Below are 20,935 nucleotides of genomic sequence, written 5' to 3' on the forward strand. Positions count from 1 at the left end.
TAAACAAAATGCTGTGTTCAAAACATTTTTTTTTCAATAAATTTCCGATGAATATTTTTATATGTACCATATCCACCAGAAATCACTACTCCCTGTCGGTGTTTTATTCCATTTTACTAACCGAATCATAGTATAAGAACCAAAGCGTGATATATGATCATTATAAATGTGAAGGATTATATTTTATGAACATCGTCTCGACGTTTCGTAATAAGAGGAGCTGAAAGAAAAACCTCTATGCATACACATTTAATTTTTCTTTTTTTATATAAAGGAAAAAATAGTTTTATATTTCCCCTCTTCGCACGGGAATACAAAAGAAAGGTATATATTTCGTAAAATAATGAAGAGATTTTGAGAAAAGTGCATACCCTAAATAAGAAGTGGAAAAATACATGACAAGAGCACAAATCCCACCAGAGAAAACTCGCATCATATTCAAACATGTCACTGGAGAAAAACAAAATTGTTTGTTTACTTTGTCCAATTTTTTTTTTACAAATTTCTTTCATCTTCTATATCTTTGTTTTTCTTCCAAAAAGGCAGATACCATATTAACTGAAACAAAAACTCTCATTTGTTATTTAGGTTTTTAGAACTGGGCATGCGTGAGCTTTTCATATAGTTATAAATAGAAAATCTTTCCTTTTTATGTTTTTTTTAGGTACAAAATGCCTAATCTATAATTTTATGTGCGTGATAGGAAAATTTCTCCTCGAGGATTCACTTTAGAGCAGTGTTCTTCAACTGCCGTTCCGCGAAAGGTTTCGATTTTTTCGTATACCCGCTAGATTGATTTTAGATTGAATTTAAATACGAGGTTTGTTCAAAAGGTATCCGACCATAATTTTTCATGCATGCATCAGTGAAACTACGGAGCAGTGATGGTAACCTCTCTTCCAGCAAAATTTCCCTTTTGACCAAATTTTTCCCCCGCATTCTGAAAAATGTGCTGCTATCTAGCGGGGGATATACGTAATCAAGAATTTTACAATAGAAATGTATTGCACTGCATTAATTTTTTTTATTTGTTGCAAAAATTATTTTGTTTGATGAACTCTCACAATTTCCCAACAAATGCTAAGAAATTTCCCACTTGGGTGAATTTTGCCCAATTTTTCCCACGAATATGGTAAATTTCCCACGAGTTACCTTCAGTGCTACGGAGGTTTGGTGTAAGATGCACGTACGTGAGAAATCCTAGTGCGCATGCTTGAATTTTTGCCAGCAGACCGCTGCCGAGTGAGGAAATTGTAAGAGAGCGCCTCGTTGCGAAATTTACATTTTTGACAAAACGGCAGAAAAAACTGGAACAACGCTAATGCATTAATCGTGATACAGCTGCCAATTGGGGCTCAAAACCTGTTGGTAGTACTTACTCCTTGGTGATAGTTGCGCCGTACGATGCGTACTCGTGATAAACCACGCCACTGAAGACAAAGAAGATGTTCAGAATGTCTTTGGCATTGCATCTCCTCGGGACCAGATCGTTAGTGGAAATAGAATGCACAGATCCAGTGCTAACGCTCACCTTGTCTGCAAGTTCTCCGACGACCCTGAGTCACCAGAGTCCTCGTCACCTAGTCAATAACGGACTCATTTCTGGATGTTGAGGACCTAACAGAATGGTTTATCTTTCAAGATCTGTTGAATCTTGAGGATTGTTTCCACTCGAGAATTACCAAACTTCACACCAAATTTGATGCAGTAGCGTTGTTACAGGTTTTTTCGGGTTCGATACGGGCAAGAACATCAGGAACAAGTTCTTTACCTACCGAACCTGGGGCCTTCATTTCCCACCTAACTCCACTGGTTTGGAATTGCATTAACGCGATATATGACCGGAGTTGGTGTGAGGTAAAGTAACACCTAACCACACGTTAGAAGAAGGAAGATGGTGGGAAAGAAAATATATATATATTTGAGTTTTTTTTCAAATTCTCTTGTTATCCGCACTCTACGAGTTTTCTGTTGCTCTTACATGCATACATTAAACGTGTGGGAAAGAAAAAATCATTAACAGGAGTATAAAAAGAAAGGAGAGAAAGATGAAAAAAATTCCGTAGAGAGATAGGGTTACTATAAAGCTGCACGATAGTGAAGAGAGAGAGAAGAAAACACAGAGAATTCGTTTGAATTTATTCCACACGATCACTACACGTGATCGTAAAGAGGTTAAAAAAATTGTAAATAATTGTTATTTTGTGATATAAAAAAATAAAAAATTGAAAAAAAACACAATTTATCAATTCATAAAACAATATTTATTCAATTCAATATCTACTGCATCATTACAGTTTGACATAAAAATTGATTAAATTATTTGAAAATTTACAATCAATTTTCTGTTGAGTTTATGAATCACGATAAAGTAACATTAATCTTTCTCTTTTCACAAATATTTTTGTACAGGAATATTTCTCCCAAAAAACAATTGGCTTTTACGAGAGTGCAAAATTTAAATATTATTAGGAATATAGCATTTTCCATCACAGTAGTAAACATAATTTTCTTCCAAGTTAGAGAAAAATTATAATCCTATTTTAAAGGAAAAATTAGACGCGTTGTTATAATTTTAATTTTTTTTTTAGAACGTGGGTGTCAAAGATATTGTTCGTTTTAGCATGTTATTGAGTGAACATCGTTGTCCCTCTGGATTATCGAATCGTTTCTCCAATTCTGTCTTTATTTAGGGAATAAAAATCTAATGTGGTATATCTAAATTCTATTTCGCGTCTGTCTGGTTTCTTCAAGGAGATCAAATGAAAAACAAGCTTCTCATTCACTAATTGAATTCTTTTCATTTTTCCGCACCTCTTCCCTAATATTTTATACTGTTTCTTATTACAAATATTATTATTACGACGTTCCGTCTGTAGCTGATACAAAACCGATTTTTTTACAGAAATGTATCAACAATGAAAAAGAAGAATATTATCGGGAATCTGGAGATACATTTGTATTTAGATGATTTATGTGAATTTTAAGGAAATTATTTTTTATTCTCAGGATAATTTATTCGTTTATTTAGAGCAACCGACGCTGTCTGGGTTGTCTTCAATTACCGGGAGGATTGAAAAGTGACAAACCATTGTAAAGGCAATATATATATGCATGGCTGAAACGCATTGCTAGGGAACCACGATAACCAAAGTGAACATTTCGAAAGTGATTGTTGAGACTCAAAAACCCTTATTGCCCGACAGTTTTTTTGCCCATTTCGAAGGAATATTAGGGATGGTGTTGAAATAGGATTGTTTCTTCCATTCAAAAATGAATGAAGTTGGGGGGAAACAAATTACAATTTGTGGTTTCTTAATGAGTTTACCTTCAACAATCAACCCATAAATAGAACAATTGTGTATGTAGAAATGTCCTCTCCACTTGTAAATACAAGCTTCTTCGCAAGACAGTTTATATTTTTAGGAGATGATGATAACAAGGAAGAAAATTCTTCTCCGCCCCTACGGGGACAAAGATATATAAGATCCAAGGGAGAAATATTGTTTCCGTAGCTTAGTTTGTAGAGCACTCGGCCAGCAAACGAGAGCCCGGGATTTTCATCCCTGTAGAAGCAGAGATGAATTTTCTTCCTTGTAATCATCTTCTTCAAAAAATATAACCAGTTTTTCGAGGAATCTTGTAAGAACAATTATTGTTTGTTGGTCTAGTTGCGCCATATGTTGTGAATATAAGTAAGTTGCATTGCCAAGGATGCGCGCAGGAGCGTCCTTATATAAAAGTTTCAGAATTTAGTAACCCTAGTCTCCTACCTCCTTTGAATAAGTGAGCTGCGTCAGGGTTGTACATCGTGCTTCGTAAAACTTTCCACTTCGTGTTTGAAGAATAGTACGCCGTGTTTCGGAGAGGTGCTGCCATCTCTCTTTTATATTATAAGCGAGAAACTGATGAAATGCATTTTTCTGAGTTTATTTAATGCTGCGTGTCTGCTTTTCACTTTAGTGAGACTTTTTTGAAAGGCATACCCATTCATATTCACACATTAAACTTGGAAAACCACGGAAAAACAACTTTTTCGGTATCATAATAACCACGCAGACGTACACAGTGGGCATTCTCTTGACTTTCAGCTGATAAAACTGATAAATATTACATGTAAATAATGCCCACACGTCACATATTTCATTCAAATTAAATGCGTATTTATAACAATCGCGATGGCGAAATTATCATAAAATCTCGTGCTTTATCTCGCTGTCTTGGAAATTCTCTCGCAATTTACAGAATTCCACCTGATGCCTCCCGCACGATCGATAAATCGGGTGTTCCCACGTCCGCTTATAATCAGTTGATTTCGACTCTCGAAGCATATGCTAATCATTATTCCAAGCCTATGCATGAATTAATCCATTGAATTATATCTTGAATATTGCCGCGGAACGTAACCACTTACCTAAGCTAGCTTAGTCTGTATAAACACCTAAATATGAAATATATTTCTACAACAATTTTCGGGATGTAAGGTTATTGTTCTGCGTGCGTGTCGTTGTTGTTAAATATGCGAGTGCTGCTTCGAAATGTCGGCACTTTCAGCTGACTGTATATTTCTCGCGTCCTTGTTTAATGCGCACTAACTGACACAATGGTGAATAACACAATGTGTGAGACTTACAAGATGCAATTCATTTCGTCGAAGAATATGCAAAATTTGTGTGTTTCCGTGACACGCTCACTGCACATTTAGTATTCGAGCTGTCACTATGAGAATGCTCACGGAAAGTGTTGACACGGAGATTCACGACTTGACCCAATAGCCTATACGAAATGCGAATACTGCAAACTGTTTGGCCAAGCACAGTAGAGGGGCATACGTAGTATCGACCTTTGAAGAGGGCACGCAGGGTTTAAAGCAGAGAAGGGGAGCCATACGGAATCACTTCTAGAGAAATTTTGAATTATAACTAACCTGCCAGAAGCATTTTGAATCAATAGAAACCGGTGAAGATAACATATACAAAGGGATTTCATTAGAGAAAGACGTTCTCTCCACATGTTAATACAATAAATACGAAAAACTGGCTGCATGAAGAGATATTCATGTCAAAGATTTTTAACAGCTGGCTGATGCGAAGATGCATTTAGGAACGAGAGAGAATTCAACTTTCCCTGCGGGGAATCGAACCCACGCCCTAGACCACTAGACTACAGGGACAACGAATATCTCAATCTTTCCTTGGAGCTCGCGTGCACTGAACGGGACGCTTATAAACAATCTCTACATTTCTAGCAATAGATACATTTACTGAGAAATTGAAATTTCTGGATGTTATGCCGAAACTGATATTTGGAAAGCAAAGTGATTTGTCTCCTCCGGGAATCGAACCTGGATCCCCTTGCATACCGGGCAAGTGCGCACGTATGCAAGGGGACCTGATAATATTATAAAATATTCTCAAGAAGTTATAGAAATATTCCAGAAATTTCACTCGATTTCCTAGTTTTATACAGTATTATGATTAAAACCACACGTTCTGTAAAAACCCCACCATTTCATAAAAAGTGCCTCGGCAGTGCCTAGGAAGTTGCTTTAACGTAAACTGATCGATCATAATCAGTATTGGTTTTACCGACATCGAGAAACGGTATCCCTTGATCATTCTCATAAGTACGAATGTTAACACTATTGTTTATAATGTTTTTCCTAAAATCCAAAAGACTGCAAGATCCAGACTATCATTCAGATCCAATGGTTGGTATACATATCGTATGGCTTACGTTAAAAAGTAACATTACAGTGCAATGTTGGATATTAGGAACATTTCATAAGACAGGTATTTGATAATTAAATTCCACATCACGAAATTTCTAAACCAAACTTTTAATGGAATGCCACCGGAGTTCTATTAAGCTTAAAGTGATGTTTAAAATAATGAAGAATAATGGAACGGAAGTGAATAGACTTCTACTCATGATAAGCGTACAACGCTGTCGAATCATCATGTTCCGTCAACTCTTTAATTCCAAGTATTTTGTGTAATGAGTTCTTGACAGCGGGTGATTAATTATATCTTCTTTGGAAATGAATTATAACGAGGATATTTTTGGAAATTTTATTTTATTTTGGGCATTCTTTTCGACAAACGCGATGAGTCTCTCTCTCTCTCTCTCCAATAATTTCTTGTAAGTTATGAATATATCATAACCGTCACAACCAGAAAAAATTTCACTCTTTTTTCTCGAATCAAATTTTCTTAAATTTTAGAATAACGTATTTTTATGCATTTTAGACGTTATACAGGGTGTAACTAAACTAACGGTCAGAGCTTTAAGGGGGTGATAGAACTAACCAAAACAAGCAACTCTCACCATGCAATGTGAGGTCGACAAGCAGGCGGTGAGAGGTCACCTGAAAGTGAAGAACACAGTAAAGAAGAATAATAAAGGATAAAGAATCCTTATTATCGGAAACTTTACATTGAATTGACTTGATTTGTTTGAAAAAACCGATAAGATATGTCTTATAAATAATGTTTATAAATCACAGAACATTTTACATAAGTGACAATATTAAAAAATGTTTGAATCTATATTTCGATCAAATTCGATTCAATAAAAACTTATGACTTCAATTTCAAATTGAGTTTGGAGTTTTAGAAGACAACACCAAAATATGTATTGTCTCCATTATGAACAGTAACTTGCGCATTCTTGGAAGCATCAGATCATCTCCTCGCAAGTACAATTCGAGAAGAGTTTCTTGGAACACAAGCAACACGCACACACAGTGTAATCGAAAGTAATTTCGAAATCTGTGAATATTAACCAAAAATTACCTCAAATGTGAGAGCCGATCTCCCCTTTAAAAAGTCTCACCACAGAGAGCAACAGGCTTCTTCAGCGGTACAATTATTTAATCATTCCATTTCACTCGTATTTAGAAAAATTGATAGCCGATGGCAGCACTACACATAACAAGCATTACGCACAAACAAACTTCACGTTAGGTTCACAACACGTGCACGCATATTCCGGCATGTGCCAATTCCTTAAACGTTCTGTAGAAGAATGTGTACGAGGCACATATACGGTCAAGTAGTAGTCTTTACTGATTGCTCTGGGGTCGGTTACTACTGTTGCGCCACTGTGTGGTCGCTCTCCCAGTCTGAATGCTGAAAGGCTTTTCCAGCGTGACTTCTTAACCGCTTATATCCCCTTTGGGGACAGAGTGGGAGTCATGCTCTGCTTCAGTGGTCAAGTAGTAGAAGCAGTAACCTGAATTTCTTAACCAATTCCTATATTTCTTTACATCTACCGAATAGGTGAGTAAAATGAATAAATTATATTTTCATAGCATCTATATTAATAATATATAGTCACAAGAAATAATCGATTAATCATCTGATTAAAAATTTTTGATTAACCAGTTAAAAATTATAATCGATTCCAAGCCCTAGTTTTGATATTTTCAACGTCCTAACTTTCAACCATTCCGTTAAGTTTTTGCATATATTCAAACTATGGAACAATTATGCAATTTTCATTGCTGTCAAAATTATATTAGGACTTATAAATGCAGATGAGCATGAAATAAATGCGATTTGAACAGAAAATTATATTTAGAGAGATTTAGATGACTTTTTTCTCAGCCAGAGATATCAAGGAAACAGTTATTTTTCCGGATATTATGCTGAGGTGAGCTCGGAAAGAAAAGTCATCACGTCTCCGCCGGGACTCGAACCCAGGCCCTCTTGCATACCGGGCAAGCATGCTGCCCGGATGCAAGACTGATGACTGCATCCGTGATGACTTTTCTTTCCGAGCTCACCTCAGCATAATATCCGGAAAAATAACTGTTTCCTTGATATCTCTGGCTGAGAAAAAAGTCATCTAAATCTCTCTAAACTGTCCCACCCGGGGGCCATTTCCTGAAGTTAAGAGAGGCTACTAATGCCTCTACTTCAGCGCCTCACGACACAGTGCGTGAAATTAGGAAGGCAGATTCATGTGTCTCCAGTGGTGTAGATGGTAGCATGCTTGCCCGGTATGCAAGAGGGCCTGGGTTCGAGTCCCGGCGGAGACGTGATGACTTTTCTTTCCGAGCTCACCTCAGCATAATATCCGGAAAAATAACTGTTTCCTAGAAAATTATATTGTTTTTCCCCGCGAAAAGGCACTACCTGATTTTGCGGATAAGCGCAAACTACGCAGATGTAAATCCTAAGAAAAATATTTCATTTCCTTTATAACTACCAATATTACCAAATAGAGTAAATATATATGCAAATTTTTCCTACTTACTTTCTCTGTATTAAAAATTCTTCTGATGACGAGCCATGGAAACGTTTTACAGTTGCCCACGAACCAGCTACAACGGCTGGTACACCTGGATGGGGAAGAACATGAGGGTGTCAATCAATTAAACGCAAAAAATGAATGTGTATACACAATACCATTATTAGTGAAATCTCGATAAAACGGTATTTCTGCTGACCAAGAAAGAATATAGTTAAAACTTTGTTAAAAAGCGTTGTATCGAGTATTGTTGCAGCCAAGTTTCGATGTATATTAATGTCACAAAACAGTCGAATTTCCAATTTATTAAATGTGCATTACCATCTTTTGGTAGATAATAATTCAAAAATATATATATACAAGAATGATCAAAGAAGCGGAGATGAAATTCAGAAACAAAATTCTCTCGTGTCTAAGCTGGGAATCGAACCACCAACCCCTCGTGTTCCGGCCGAGTGCTCTAAGAGGGCGTATATTTTCTTCCCTTACAGCAAATGTGTGAGCTAAACAAGACTGCGCATGAGCAGTCTCCAAGCTTAGCTAATAGCTCTTGACGGTAATAACTCCCTGCATTCGAACAAATCCCACCGATAAGCTGTGGTGCATTTTTCAAGTTTTATAAAAGTTATTTTATGAAAACTTTTGCAATCCCTCCAAACCCAGTGTCCCCCCTCCCTAAAGGAATCGATGCAGCGAATGCTCCTATTATGACTTTATGTGTGCATAACCTACACAGTAATAATGTACAAATTCATTTTACACTGATATACGCTTAGGCCGGGATTACACTATAAAAGTATTATAAGAGTTATTTTATAAAACTAGAAAAATGCAACCAATACGTATACCGGTTACATTCGAGCAAACGCAACCTATCTGTTAACTGGTTGCATTTGTCAAGTTTTATAAAAGACATTTTTAGAAAACTTTTATAGTGTGAGTGCCTTAGTGTTGAGTTTGAAACAAATATTTTTTAATCGTATTTTATTAAATTTTTGTGTATGCGACTACTTCAACTGCAAAAATGTAGTAAGTGAGAGAGAGAGAGAAAGAAAGAGTAACAGTTGCAATTATTATAGCCATGTAGTATAACATAATTACCATGCGAAATGTGTACTTACCCCAGCCGATGATCAAGTAAACACGAAACTTCACTTTCTCTATGGATAATGCTTTTACCACGAGAGTGTACAAGTACAGACCTTCCACGAACATCCAAAAGAAATTCGTACCCATGAGATACATCAACAGAATCACAAGAAAACATGATACCTGCGGAGAATTTTCGCATTTTCGTCTCAAATCATCTAATTATATTATTAAGAATGACTAATTCTATTCAATTTTTAAAAGTATTGCGTATCGTATTCGGGAAGAAACTAAAATAATTATTTTAATTTCGGTATTATATGGAAAAGTAAAAACACCCACACACACAAATGGAAAATTCAATGTATCTATAGTATATCTATTTGAATATTTTAGGGAAAATATTTATTTTTTTTTAATTTTCTATTGGAACTGAATTTAAGGAGTTTCGGAATTTCAGATTATTTTTGTATCACACTGGACCGAATTTCTTCACCAGCTTTCACATGTTCATAAATTTTGTAGGCACGTAGATACAGGGTGTCCCATAAATAGTAAACGGATTTTGAAAAAAATCATAAATATCAACAAATTGACGCATGGGAGTGCGGTCAATCAAATCTCTATAAGTTGAATGTCCGCAGCGGCGGACAGAAAACTTCGAGTAATCGGAAATTACGATTTTTAGAGCAGGGAAAAGAAAGATTTTTTAAAATAACAGCGCTATCTACGAATATTTTATAAGTGTAAAACTGCTTTATACGAAGAAATTCGAAAGATAAGTTATTCTTATTTGATAAGTTATTCTTATTAATAAGTTATTCTTATTAATAAGTTATTCTTATTAATAAGTTATTCTTATTAATAAGTTATTCTTATTAATAAGTTATTCATACTTAATTTTTTGAGAATGATAATATTTAGAAATAAACTCGACGTACATAGTGTATATTATATGGAAGCAGACGCGTAGGTAATATTCATATAAATGAAACGAGTTGTAAATAAAGTGTATACAAGATTGTTTTTAATAAAAAAAAAACAGATTTTTTGGTCTGTCTTTCTTTCTGTTCTTTGCAAGCAGACAAATGAATCTGCTAAAATATATTGCTAAAGGCTGAATTATATCTCTAAATGCTAATTCGGTTGCTTAATGATCGATTCTGTTGCTAAATGCGCAATGCTGTTGCTAAATAGGCAATTCCGTTGCTAAATGCGCAATTCTGTTGCTAAATAGGCAATTCTGTTGCTAAATAGGCAATTCTGTTGCTAAATAGGCAATTCTGTTGCTAAATAGGCAATTCTGTTGCTAAATGCGCAATTGCTGAATTCTGAATTCCATTGCTAAATTCTGAATTCCATTGCTAAATTCTGAATTCCATTGCTAAATTCTGAATTCCATTGCTAAATTCTGAATTCCATTGCTAAATTCTGAATTTTATTGCTAAATGCTCATTTCTGTTGCGAAATTCCATTTCGAGGCAAATGGCATCTTTCAGTTCAGACAAAGTTTGAAGTTCACCCAACTTGTGTCAGCTGAAAGGTGATATACGTCGCACGCAAGATCTCTACTATGACTACTACTACTACTTAACCGCTTGATTTTTGCTTGAATTTTCATGTTACGTCAGTATCGTGTTGTAGGTCTGCTCGCTCTCTGCGGAGAGACTTTTTAAGTGGGAGATTGGGGGAAGCTCGTATTTACGCCTCGAAGTTGGTAAACCGCAGGAAACCACCTTCAGAAGACCACCACTATGCGTCAACTGAATTAGAACCTGGATCTTAGCGATGAGAGTCCAGCACGATGCCTACACGAACGCACAGTGACTGCTATCGACTACGACATGCGGTACGCAAGTTCTTCCACGAAATGTTTTGCAGGGTTTTCTCGCATATGGAGAGGAGGGGACATGGAATATATTTGTGTTGTTTTTACATTCTCAAGTGAAAATGAATGCTTGCAATTTATTATTCTCTAAATGCATTTCATGTATTTTATTACCGTGGTTGCTACCTATCGGCGAGAATTTCAATTATTTCTTTTTCTTATATGAAAAATAAGTCTTTGGGTGCAAACTGCACTCCGGTACGTAAATTTATGCATAGATATTTATGTTTTTCTTTTAAATTCGTGCAAATTTATAGGACAGCCTATATTATATTTTTTTCTCTGCAGAATAAAATCTGGAGGAAATAAATTCCATATAATATACACTTACATTGGTGGCCGTCGCGTTATGATTAGACTGTAATGTTGCTGTCAATATCCACGTGATGTCGATTAAGATGTACGTCACTAAGAGATTAGTGTGAATGGTGTTTCTCAGACATCTCAACTCTCTGAAGAAATCACAAAAGAAACATAAACAACGTATTTCAGATGTCATATATTTATAGATAGTACAGATTGTTTAAAACCATTCAAAACATTGAAAAATATTTTTTTCTTATTTGAGGTAGAATTAATCGTTAATATATTCAGTATTTTACCTACCAGAAAACGAGTCACAAAATTACACAAACAAATCAATATGTGATACAATAAATACTGCTCTGTGAGAAAAGGAGCCAATACCAAGAAAAACTTTGATAATCTTTAATTCAACATCCGAAAAACCGAAATATTTTGCCCTTCTCCTTGTCTGTAATTGCTATTGTAGGATAATGTACAGGGTCTTTGCAATTAGAGTCCCACTTTGAAATGGCCATAAAAGGGAAACTACCGGACAAAATATTATCAAACTTGATAATATTTTACAGGGGGTTATGGGATTCAATTATCCGCAAAAAAAAAAGTTCAAAAACTCACCACCAGCGTGGAATGGCGCTGTATGCAATATTGTTAAACGAAACAAGACATGACGACATCGATTTAAAATGCTTTTAATCGTTTCTAAAACGTGTTACAAAGCATGTTCAATGTGGCTTCCTCCATTTTCTGAAAGCAAGTGAAATCGCATTACTGTGTTCTCAACAGTAGCTCTTAGCATATCAAGAGGAATGTTATAGACACGTCGGTGCATCGCATTTTTCAATTCCGCCAAATTGTTTGTTATAACCATTAACAGTGGCTTTGAGGTAACCCCATAGCAATATTCCATACAGCGTCATTCCCCACTGGTGGTGAGTTTTGAACTAATCCCCCCCCCGGAAAATTGAATCCCATGACCTCCTGTAGACCATTACCAAGTTTGGTAACATTTTGTCAGGTAGTTTTCCTTTTATGGCCATTTCAAAGGGAACTTTAATTATAAAGACCTTGTATATCAGAGGTTTTTAACCTATGGATCGCGCCACAAACTTGGGTAGCAGGACCTTCCAAAATATTTCGTTCAAATCAACAAAAGCCAGGGGATCTTGGGCTTTGATTCGCAGGGGCTGGGTCGTACAAATCCACTTAGAGCCAGGGATTATTGGGATGGGTCACGACCCAAACTTGGTTCATAGGGCTTCTAAGATGGGTCGTTCAGATCTACTAACTTCAAGTGACTCTTGAGATATAAATCCTGACACAGACTTGATTCACAGGGACTCTTGATAATTTTAAGGTCGGATTTTGTTTTTTGGCTCAAGGAGAGAGTGGTTTCATGTAGTCCGGGCCAGTGCCCAATCAATCTTCTTAACACATAGTATTGGCATGCCTTATTCCATTATCAAAGTATAGTTGTGATCAAAAAAAGTTAGCCGTAATATACTCAGTGTACAAAAACTAATACTGTTTTTATAGATGTTATCTTTCACGCATTATCTTTTTTTTATCTTTCTTTTTTTTTTTTGGTAGAATTTGAGGAGAAATGAACATTTCTCTCGGATTCATTCGGCCATTTGTTCTGGAAGTTACCTCTGCGTTCTCGTAATTCCGTCAAGCACAAACACTGCTGGCTGCTCACGTTTGTGGTGGTGAAGAAAACTTGAGACTTGGAGCGGAAATTTTCCTTATACAACCTCAAGAGAATTTTCACGGGGCTATAGGAAAAATTTTACGAGACTTTTGAACAAATCGAATTTTTTGAAGTACAGACAGTAATTCCATGAGAGTGAATTTCCGCCACCCTTCTCGGAACTTATCATTGGTTTTTGCGGTTTCTTGAGAAGAAAATGAAATTTCTCGAAGAAATTATCGGTCACTGCCGTCTATACTTCGATTTGATTGAGAATTTTCGATCAATACCTGCTACTCACGGAGCCCAACAAAAAATATGTTGGAAAAAGTTTTTGATACCAAAAAAGTCAAAGTAAAGAAATTTCTGAAACGTGTAAAAACCAAAAAAAAAAAAATATATATATAGAGTGAGACGACTTTTTTCTCAAGGAGCTAGGACATTTTCTGGATATTATACCGAGGTGAACTTGGAAAGAAAAGTTACCTGGTGTCTTCCGGATTTTATTTTCTCGTGGATAAAAATTATCCACTTGACAACGTAACGGATATAAACTGACGAGCCAAAAAAACTGGTACAGTCATGCGTATGTAAATAAAGAGATATGGAACCAATCAGAGTACGGCGCTGCGGTCGGCAACGCCTATATAACACACCAAGTGTCTGGCATAGTTGTTAGATCGGTTACTGCTGCTACAATGGCAGGTTATCGAGATTTAAGTGAGTTTGAACGTGGTGTTGGCGCACGAGAAATGGGACATAGCATCTCCGAGGTAGCGATGAAATTTGGATTTTCACGTACGACCATTTCACGAGTGTACCGTGAATATTGGGAATCCGGTAAAAATATAAATCTACGACATCGCTGCGGCCGGAAAACGATCATGCAAGAACGGGACCAACAACGACTGACGAGAATCATTAAACGTGACAGACGTGCAACCCTTCCGCAAATTGCTGCAGATTTCAATGCTGGGCCATCAACAAGTGTCAGCGTGAAAACCATTCAACGAAACATCATCGATATGGGCTTTCGGGGCCGAAGGCCCACTCGTGTACCCTTGATGACTGCACGACACAAAGCTTTACGCCTCGCTTGGGCCCGACTACACCGACATTGGACTGTTGAGGACTGGAAACACGTTGCCTGGTCTGACGAGTCTCGGTTCCAATTGCTTCGAGCTGATGGACGTGTACGGGTATGGAGACAACTTTATGAATCCATGGACCCTACATGTCAACAGGGGACTGTTCAAGCTGGTGGAGGCTCTGTGATGGTATGGGGCGTGTGCAGTTGGCGGGATATGGGACCCCTGATACGTCTAGATACGACTCTGACAGGTGATAGGTACGTAAGCATCCTGTCTGATCACCTGCACCCATTCATGTCCATTGTGCATTCCGACGGACTTGGACAATTTCAGCAGGACAATGCGACACCCCACACGTCCAGAATTGCTACAAAGTGGCTCCAGGAACACTCTTCTGCCTTTAGACACTTCCGCTGGCCACCTAAATCCCCAGACATGAACATTATTGAACATATCTGGGATGCCTTGCAACGTGCTGTTCAGAAGAGATCTACACCCCCTCTTACTCCAACGGATTTATGGACAGCCCTGCAGGATTCATGGTGTCAATTACCTCCAGCACTACTTCAGACATTAGTCGAGTCCATGCCACGTCGTGTTGCGACACTTCTGTGAGCTCGCGGGGGCCCTACACGATATTAGGCAGGTGTACTTGTTTTTTTTGGCTCTTCAGCGTATTTACTTTTTCTGTCCAATTTGGTTTTTTTTTTGTTCAAAAATTCAAGCGATTAAGGTTAGTTTTTCCCCCAGTAAATCAACCGAAAGAGAATGGGTCGTACAGTTCTACCAACAGCCAGGGTCTCTTGAGCTACGGTTCACGACCCAAACTTGATTCGCGGTGGTTTCCAAAATGGGTCGTACACATCCCCTAACAGGTAGGGGCTGCTCTTGGGCTATGGTCCCGAACCAAATTTGATTCCCTAGGAGCTACTGAGATGGGTCGTTCAAATTTACTTACAGCTAGGGATTCTTGAGCTATGGATCAAGACGTTGTTGAGGTCTCCGTTGAACTATCTCTACTTTGATTTGAGCGAGAACTATCCATAAACACCAGTCACTCAAGAAACCCGAAAGGAAAAAGCAAGTTTTTAATGTCAAAAAAAGGTCAAATGAACGACTTCTAAAACGAAAAGACACCAAAAACATTACGTTTCAAAAAAACGTCATTTTTTCATAAAACGAAAACAGAATTGGAAACGTATTTTTTTACGTTATTAGTCCGTAAATAAAATTCCCGTAAATAATTGTGTTCAAAAATTAAAGCGATTTTAAGGCTAGTTCTTCCCGAGTAAATAAACAGAAATAGAATGGATCGTACAATTCCATCAGCAGCCAGGGGCTCTTGAGGTACAGATCGCGATCCAGACTTGATTCGCAGCAGCTTCCGAGAAGGGTCGTATATACCCCTAACAGGCAGGGCCCTTGAGCTATGGGACCCGACCCAGCCATGATTCCCACGAGCTTCTGAGATGAGTAGTACAAATCCAATTAAAGCTAGGGATTAAACTGCTGGTCACGACCCAAAGTTTATTCGCATGGGTCTTCGAAGACGAATCGTTTAAATCTGCCTACAGCCAGGAATATTGAGTCATGGGTCATGAACCAAATGATTTGCAGGGACTCCCGAGATACGGCGTACAAATCCACTAACAGGCAGGAGATATTGGGCTGTGGTCCCGAACCAGATTTGATTCCCAGGAGCTTCTGAGACGGGTCTTACAAATCCACTAACAGCAAGGGGCTCTTGAGCGTTGGGTGAAGACGTTTTTGCGAACCGTTGAACTAGCTCCATCTCGATTTAATTTAGAATTATCGATAAACAACAGCTAAACACGAAGCCAGAAAAAAAGTTGAAAAATTTCCAATTTCAAAGAATTCTACAACGACAAAAAAATTCTAACCAAAAACGATTCTAACCAAAAAAATTACGATAAAAAAAGTCAATTTTAAGTAAAACAAAATTAAAATCGGAAAAGCATTTTTCCACGTTACTGCTTTTACCATTTCCGTAGATAACTATTTTCAATTATTTTAATCACACTGTAGAGAATTTACAGGATTTTATTTGTACGTGAATAAAAATTATCCACTTGTTGTATCCGTTATAAAACATAACGGATACATTTACTTCTCTGTTCCAATTTTGTTTCTTTTGTTCAAAAATTTAAGCGATTAAGGCTAGTTTTTTCCCAGAGTAAATGAACGGAAGCGAGAATTTCCGTCCATTGGTTTCAGCTGCGAAAATATCTACTAAAAATAAAATGGAAATATTCTCATCACAAAAGTGCAAACAGCAGAGATTTTTCCTCCATCAAATGTCCTCGAGGGAAACTAAAAACGAGGTTTTTCGTGGTTTTTTTTTTAAGTGGAAATTTGTATACTAACTCAATTTGCTTTTACTAATACTACGTGCGTGAGTGAATTGACGCCTATTTCCAGAAAAATATCTGAAGCTCGATTTTTGTTGCTGGTAAATGAAATTACAAAAGGATTTTTCCTCTCACGTCCTTTTATCTTTTAAGTATTCCATGTTTTTTTTATGCTCTTATCTCATTTTTTTTTCTATTCTATTCATCTCTATGCAAATTTTGTTGTCTATTTTTGGTTCTTTACTATCGACACGTGTTATCTTCTTATCAGTTCTGATTGGTGACAACGAACAACTGAAAAGTCGTGAATTGACTGAAGATATATATTCAGAGTTAAACTTCCCTAAAAATAGTGACTGTTTCTTGGGATTAAATATTTGTATTCAAGTTTTTCAGATTATTTCATAGAAAGAAATTAGAGTTTTATCAAAATAAACATTGACTGCGTCCCAAGCAACGACAAATGCTATATATTTATGGAATGATTTATTTTGAGGAGATATCGCTCCTAAGGAGAATAAAATTCAGCTGAGTTCTTCATCTACTCCCCTAGTTACGGACCTTTCGAGTTATGAACCAGAATATCTGCTGTTTCCACACGGGTAAAGGGCTTGCATCCCGGAAGGGACAGAGCCCGGGTCGTGTCTCGTGTATGACAGAATATCTTTTTTTTTTTTTTCAAGCTGAGCACAACTCAGGTCTATCGCCATGGGCAATATAGCGAGTTGTGCCGGAATCGTAAGTGTGTGTACCTAACAGTCTGAGTGCGTATCTAGTGTTGTGTATGATTTTTCAGTGCTGCCATCTATATCTCAGAAGTGAAGTGAGTGATGTGTAGTGACTGAATATTTGTACTGTTTGTAGGCCTGTTGCTCTCTGTGGCGAGACTTTTTAACGGGGAGATCGGCTCACATTTGCACCTCGAAGTTGGGAACCACAGAAAACCAACTTCAGCCGACCGCCACTGTGGCGACGGTGGGGCTCGAACCCGGAGTCCGTCACTATGACCACTCGGCCACCACAGCGGCTTGACAGAATATCTGCTTCCACTTTGGTAAAGGGTATACATCTGGGAAGGGACAGAGCACGGGTCGTGTCTGGTGTGACGGAATATCTGCTGCTCTTGGCGAATTGAAAATCGAATTTGAAACAAATACTTTCAGAAAAAATGCTTATCCACTTGCCTGACATGTCCGTGTCTGACACCACGGGCATCCACTTCTTCTGGAAATTGAGTTGTCCGAGCGTAGCAGGGGCATCGCTATCTCTGCCTCTAAAGGGTGCCAACGTTTAACAAAAAGTAAAAATTTAACTAAACAAAAGCTATGGCTTCATTCAAAATTCACCTCCGGATGACGACACTAGATGAAGGGGTATGAACTGTTATCATAGCAGTATTTGGGACTCCGATAAACCAATTATGGTTCTGGTTCTTACGTGTCCGGCCCTGGCTTAACAAAAGCTTCGACTTGTGGATGATGCTCGTAAGATTGAGCTCATAGTGGAGCGAAGAGGTACAGTTTAATATTTGCGACCAGGTAGAAAGAAATGCGTAGGGGTGGAGCAAGAGATGCCGCACGTAGTAAAAGTGGAAGAGAAAATGCCCGGAGGTTTTCTGAAATGTTAGGGTGTGATGATGATGATGATGATGATCTCTCCGCAGAAGAGGGGAAGGAAAAAATACAGAAACGGACCAATCAGCAGATTGAGGTGAAACAAACAGGTTTATTCAAATTGGGCACCTCGTTCTTTCTTTCGCCTTGCTTTTTCGAAGTATAGAACAAAGCAATACAATTTTTTTCGTCCCCATTACTCACTCCCGTACCTCTTGGTCACTTCATTATGTGCACGTACTTAGTCAGGAAATGACTGAATTTTATTCATTCACTCATTTATTCTTTAAAATATACGGATATTACATATTACTAATTGAAGCCGCACTTCGTAAATTAATTTCGACGCATTTTGCAACTGAATAAAGCCTAGACATAGCATGTGTTTGATGTTGAGCACTGAGATACAGGTTATACCTCAAGTAATTTTCAACACGCACACAACCAAGGTCTCTCTATTTTTATTTCTCTCATTAGCCATTAAATATTCAGTCTTTTATTAATAGGGGCGTGGTCTATGTTATCATCCTTTTTATAGCTATCATTTTTTTATTTGGCCACGATTCCCTGTGGTTTGTCACCGTATATTGATTTCGTCCTTCACTGCATCTATATCATCGATCGATCGATCGATCGAATGAGGAATAGTAAAAATATTATGTCAACGAATCGATCGATCGAATGAGGAATAGTAAAAATATTATGTCAACGAATCGATCGATCGATCGATCGATCGATTCGTTGACATAATATTTTTACTATTCCTCAACATCGATTTTGAAGAATCTACACCAACCCACCTATTTCGATTCGCTCTTTTAGTGGATTTTTAATTTCACCGAAGTAATAATTTTCCATCCGAAACAGAGAGAGATTAAGTTACACGAAATTGGTGCTCATTTGGAGATGTTTTACAAGAAGGATTTCAGAACCAAAATTTCAATAAGTTCCAAATATTTTTTGCTACATTATACAATTTTTTTTGTGACGCACTGTATTTTCACGAAGTGACTTCTGAATACATTTTGAACATTTTTTTTTTTTGAATTGAAACCATACCTCTACGACGAACGGTTGATAAGATAAATCCGGAATTAGGACTCACAGGACATCCTGTATACCGCTGCCTCTTATCTACTACCAAACCACACATACAACCTCACTCACATTCCTCTGAGGAATTTCTTATGAACAGGTATATGTTGGAATGTGTGTGTATACGTATTGTGAACATAACGCGAAGTTTGTTGCTGTGTAAAACTGGTTGTGTGTAGTGCTGCTATCAACTTTTCTAACTATGAGTGAAGTGCAATGATTGAATAATTATGCCGTTTTCTGTGGCGAAACTTTTTAATGGGGAAATTGGCTCGCGTTTGCGACTCGAATTTGGGAACCACAGAAAACAAACTTCTGAAAAAATCGAATGCGTATCCTCGTGATGCAAGTCTGTCACTATAACCACTTGGCCACCACAGTGGCGCCGCCTCTTGTCTGCAGATTTCTGTCTGAGATCGGAATGAAAATAGATCAAAATAAATTTTTAAAAAATATTTTTTTGAAGATCTATAGATGGCGTATATAAATATGAGTAGAAAATCGATATATATATCATTTCAAATGTCATGAAGAATGGAAAAGGGTTGTTCGTCATGTTTTGCCAAAAATATATTTTTTGAAGGAAAAAAAATATATATTTATATATACATATATATATATATATATTTTTTTTTTTTTTTTGGCAAAACATGACGAACAACCCTTTTCCATTCTTTGACTTCATTGTTCACGAATAAAATTCTCGTATGCGGATTATACGCCGCACCAGACTATTCGAAGATTTTGTTTTAAAAACTGGTGAAATTTGCATCAGTGCGTCTCATATTCTGCCGCAGTTTATACGAAGGAAAATGCAATGCATTCACATGTCAGCATATCTAATTCTAACAAAACTGTATCATATTTCCATAAAGATAGAAACTAGATAATATCTTCAATTTACATCGATCTAACTTAATATTTCTTCACAATTTCAATCACAAATTAATATTCGCACACAATGCAAATTACCATAACCCACCTAATAAGAAAACTTCAGAAAACGGTTAGTTTACTAACAACGTTCATACTAATTAACGATTAAAATATATAACATTTAATTCCCGACAAAATAGCACGAATTTACTTACTTGAAATACAGCAATATGAAGAGCGCTATGCACAAAGCGATCAAAGATACGCCGTATCCGACGTAGTAGATCGTAGCAGCTTCTTTCATATTCCATAACACCTGTGAAGACGTGAACATAGTTATTATTCAAATTAAATTACGGCCACTAATATGAATGATAGCCAACGTTCGAATAGAGTCGAGCTTCAATTAGCGAATAATTAAATTAAGGCGCTTACATTCATCCGACAGAATAGGTATGGGGGAAGAGATACCTTGGGATACTACGAACACTGCTTTGACATTAAACGACATGGGGGCATTAATTTAGCGAACGCTAACACCGTGGGATATTGAAAACATCAAAGTACAATGTCTAGTTGTAATCTTGAGTCTAGTTATATTTGAGTTCACCGCTCTGATTAAATCTCCTTGGATTCCATTCATGTCTTTTCATTTTTAGGTATGTTTC

General features: G+C 37.1%; 1 protein-coding gene across 1 annotated transcript in view; it reads right to left on the minus strand.

Annotated features, from left to right (window-relative positions):
- Nucleotides 1–20,935, minus strand: part of LOC149078577 (diuretic hormone receptor-like) — a 79,401-nt gene that overhangs the window by 26,100 nt on the left and 32,366 nt on the right. Inside the window, exons 4-7 of the mRNA XM_089240690.1 lie at nucleotides 20,483–20,583; nucleotides 11,562–11,682; nucleotides 9,375–9,525; nucleotides 8,260–8,344 (exon numbers count right to left, since the gene is read on the minus strand). Of these exons, the coding sequence (XP_089096816.1) occupies nucleotides 8,260–8,344; nucleotides 9,375–9,525; nucleotides 11,562–11,682; nucleotides 20,483–20,583 (458 nt within the window). The remainder of the gene's footprint in view (nucleotides 1–8,259; nucleotides 8,345–9,374; nucleotides 9,526–11,561; nucleotides 11,683–20,482; nucleotides 20,584–20,935) is intronic.

The sequence above is a fragment of the Pholcus phalangioides genome, unplaced genomic scaffold (assembly GCF_987345545.1).
Source record: "Pholcus phalangioides strain wild (caught in Gottingen) unplaced genomic scaffold, Ppha-v1.0 ptg000013l_1, whole genome shotgun sequence".
Classification (NCBI taxonomy): domain Eukaryota; kingdom Metazoa; phylum Arthropoda; class Arachnida; order Araneae; family Pholcidae; genus Pholcus; species Pholcus phalangioides.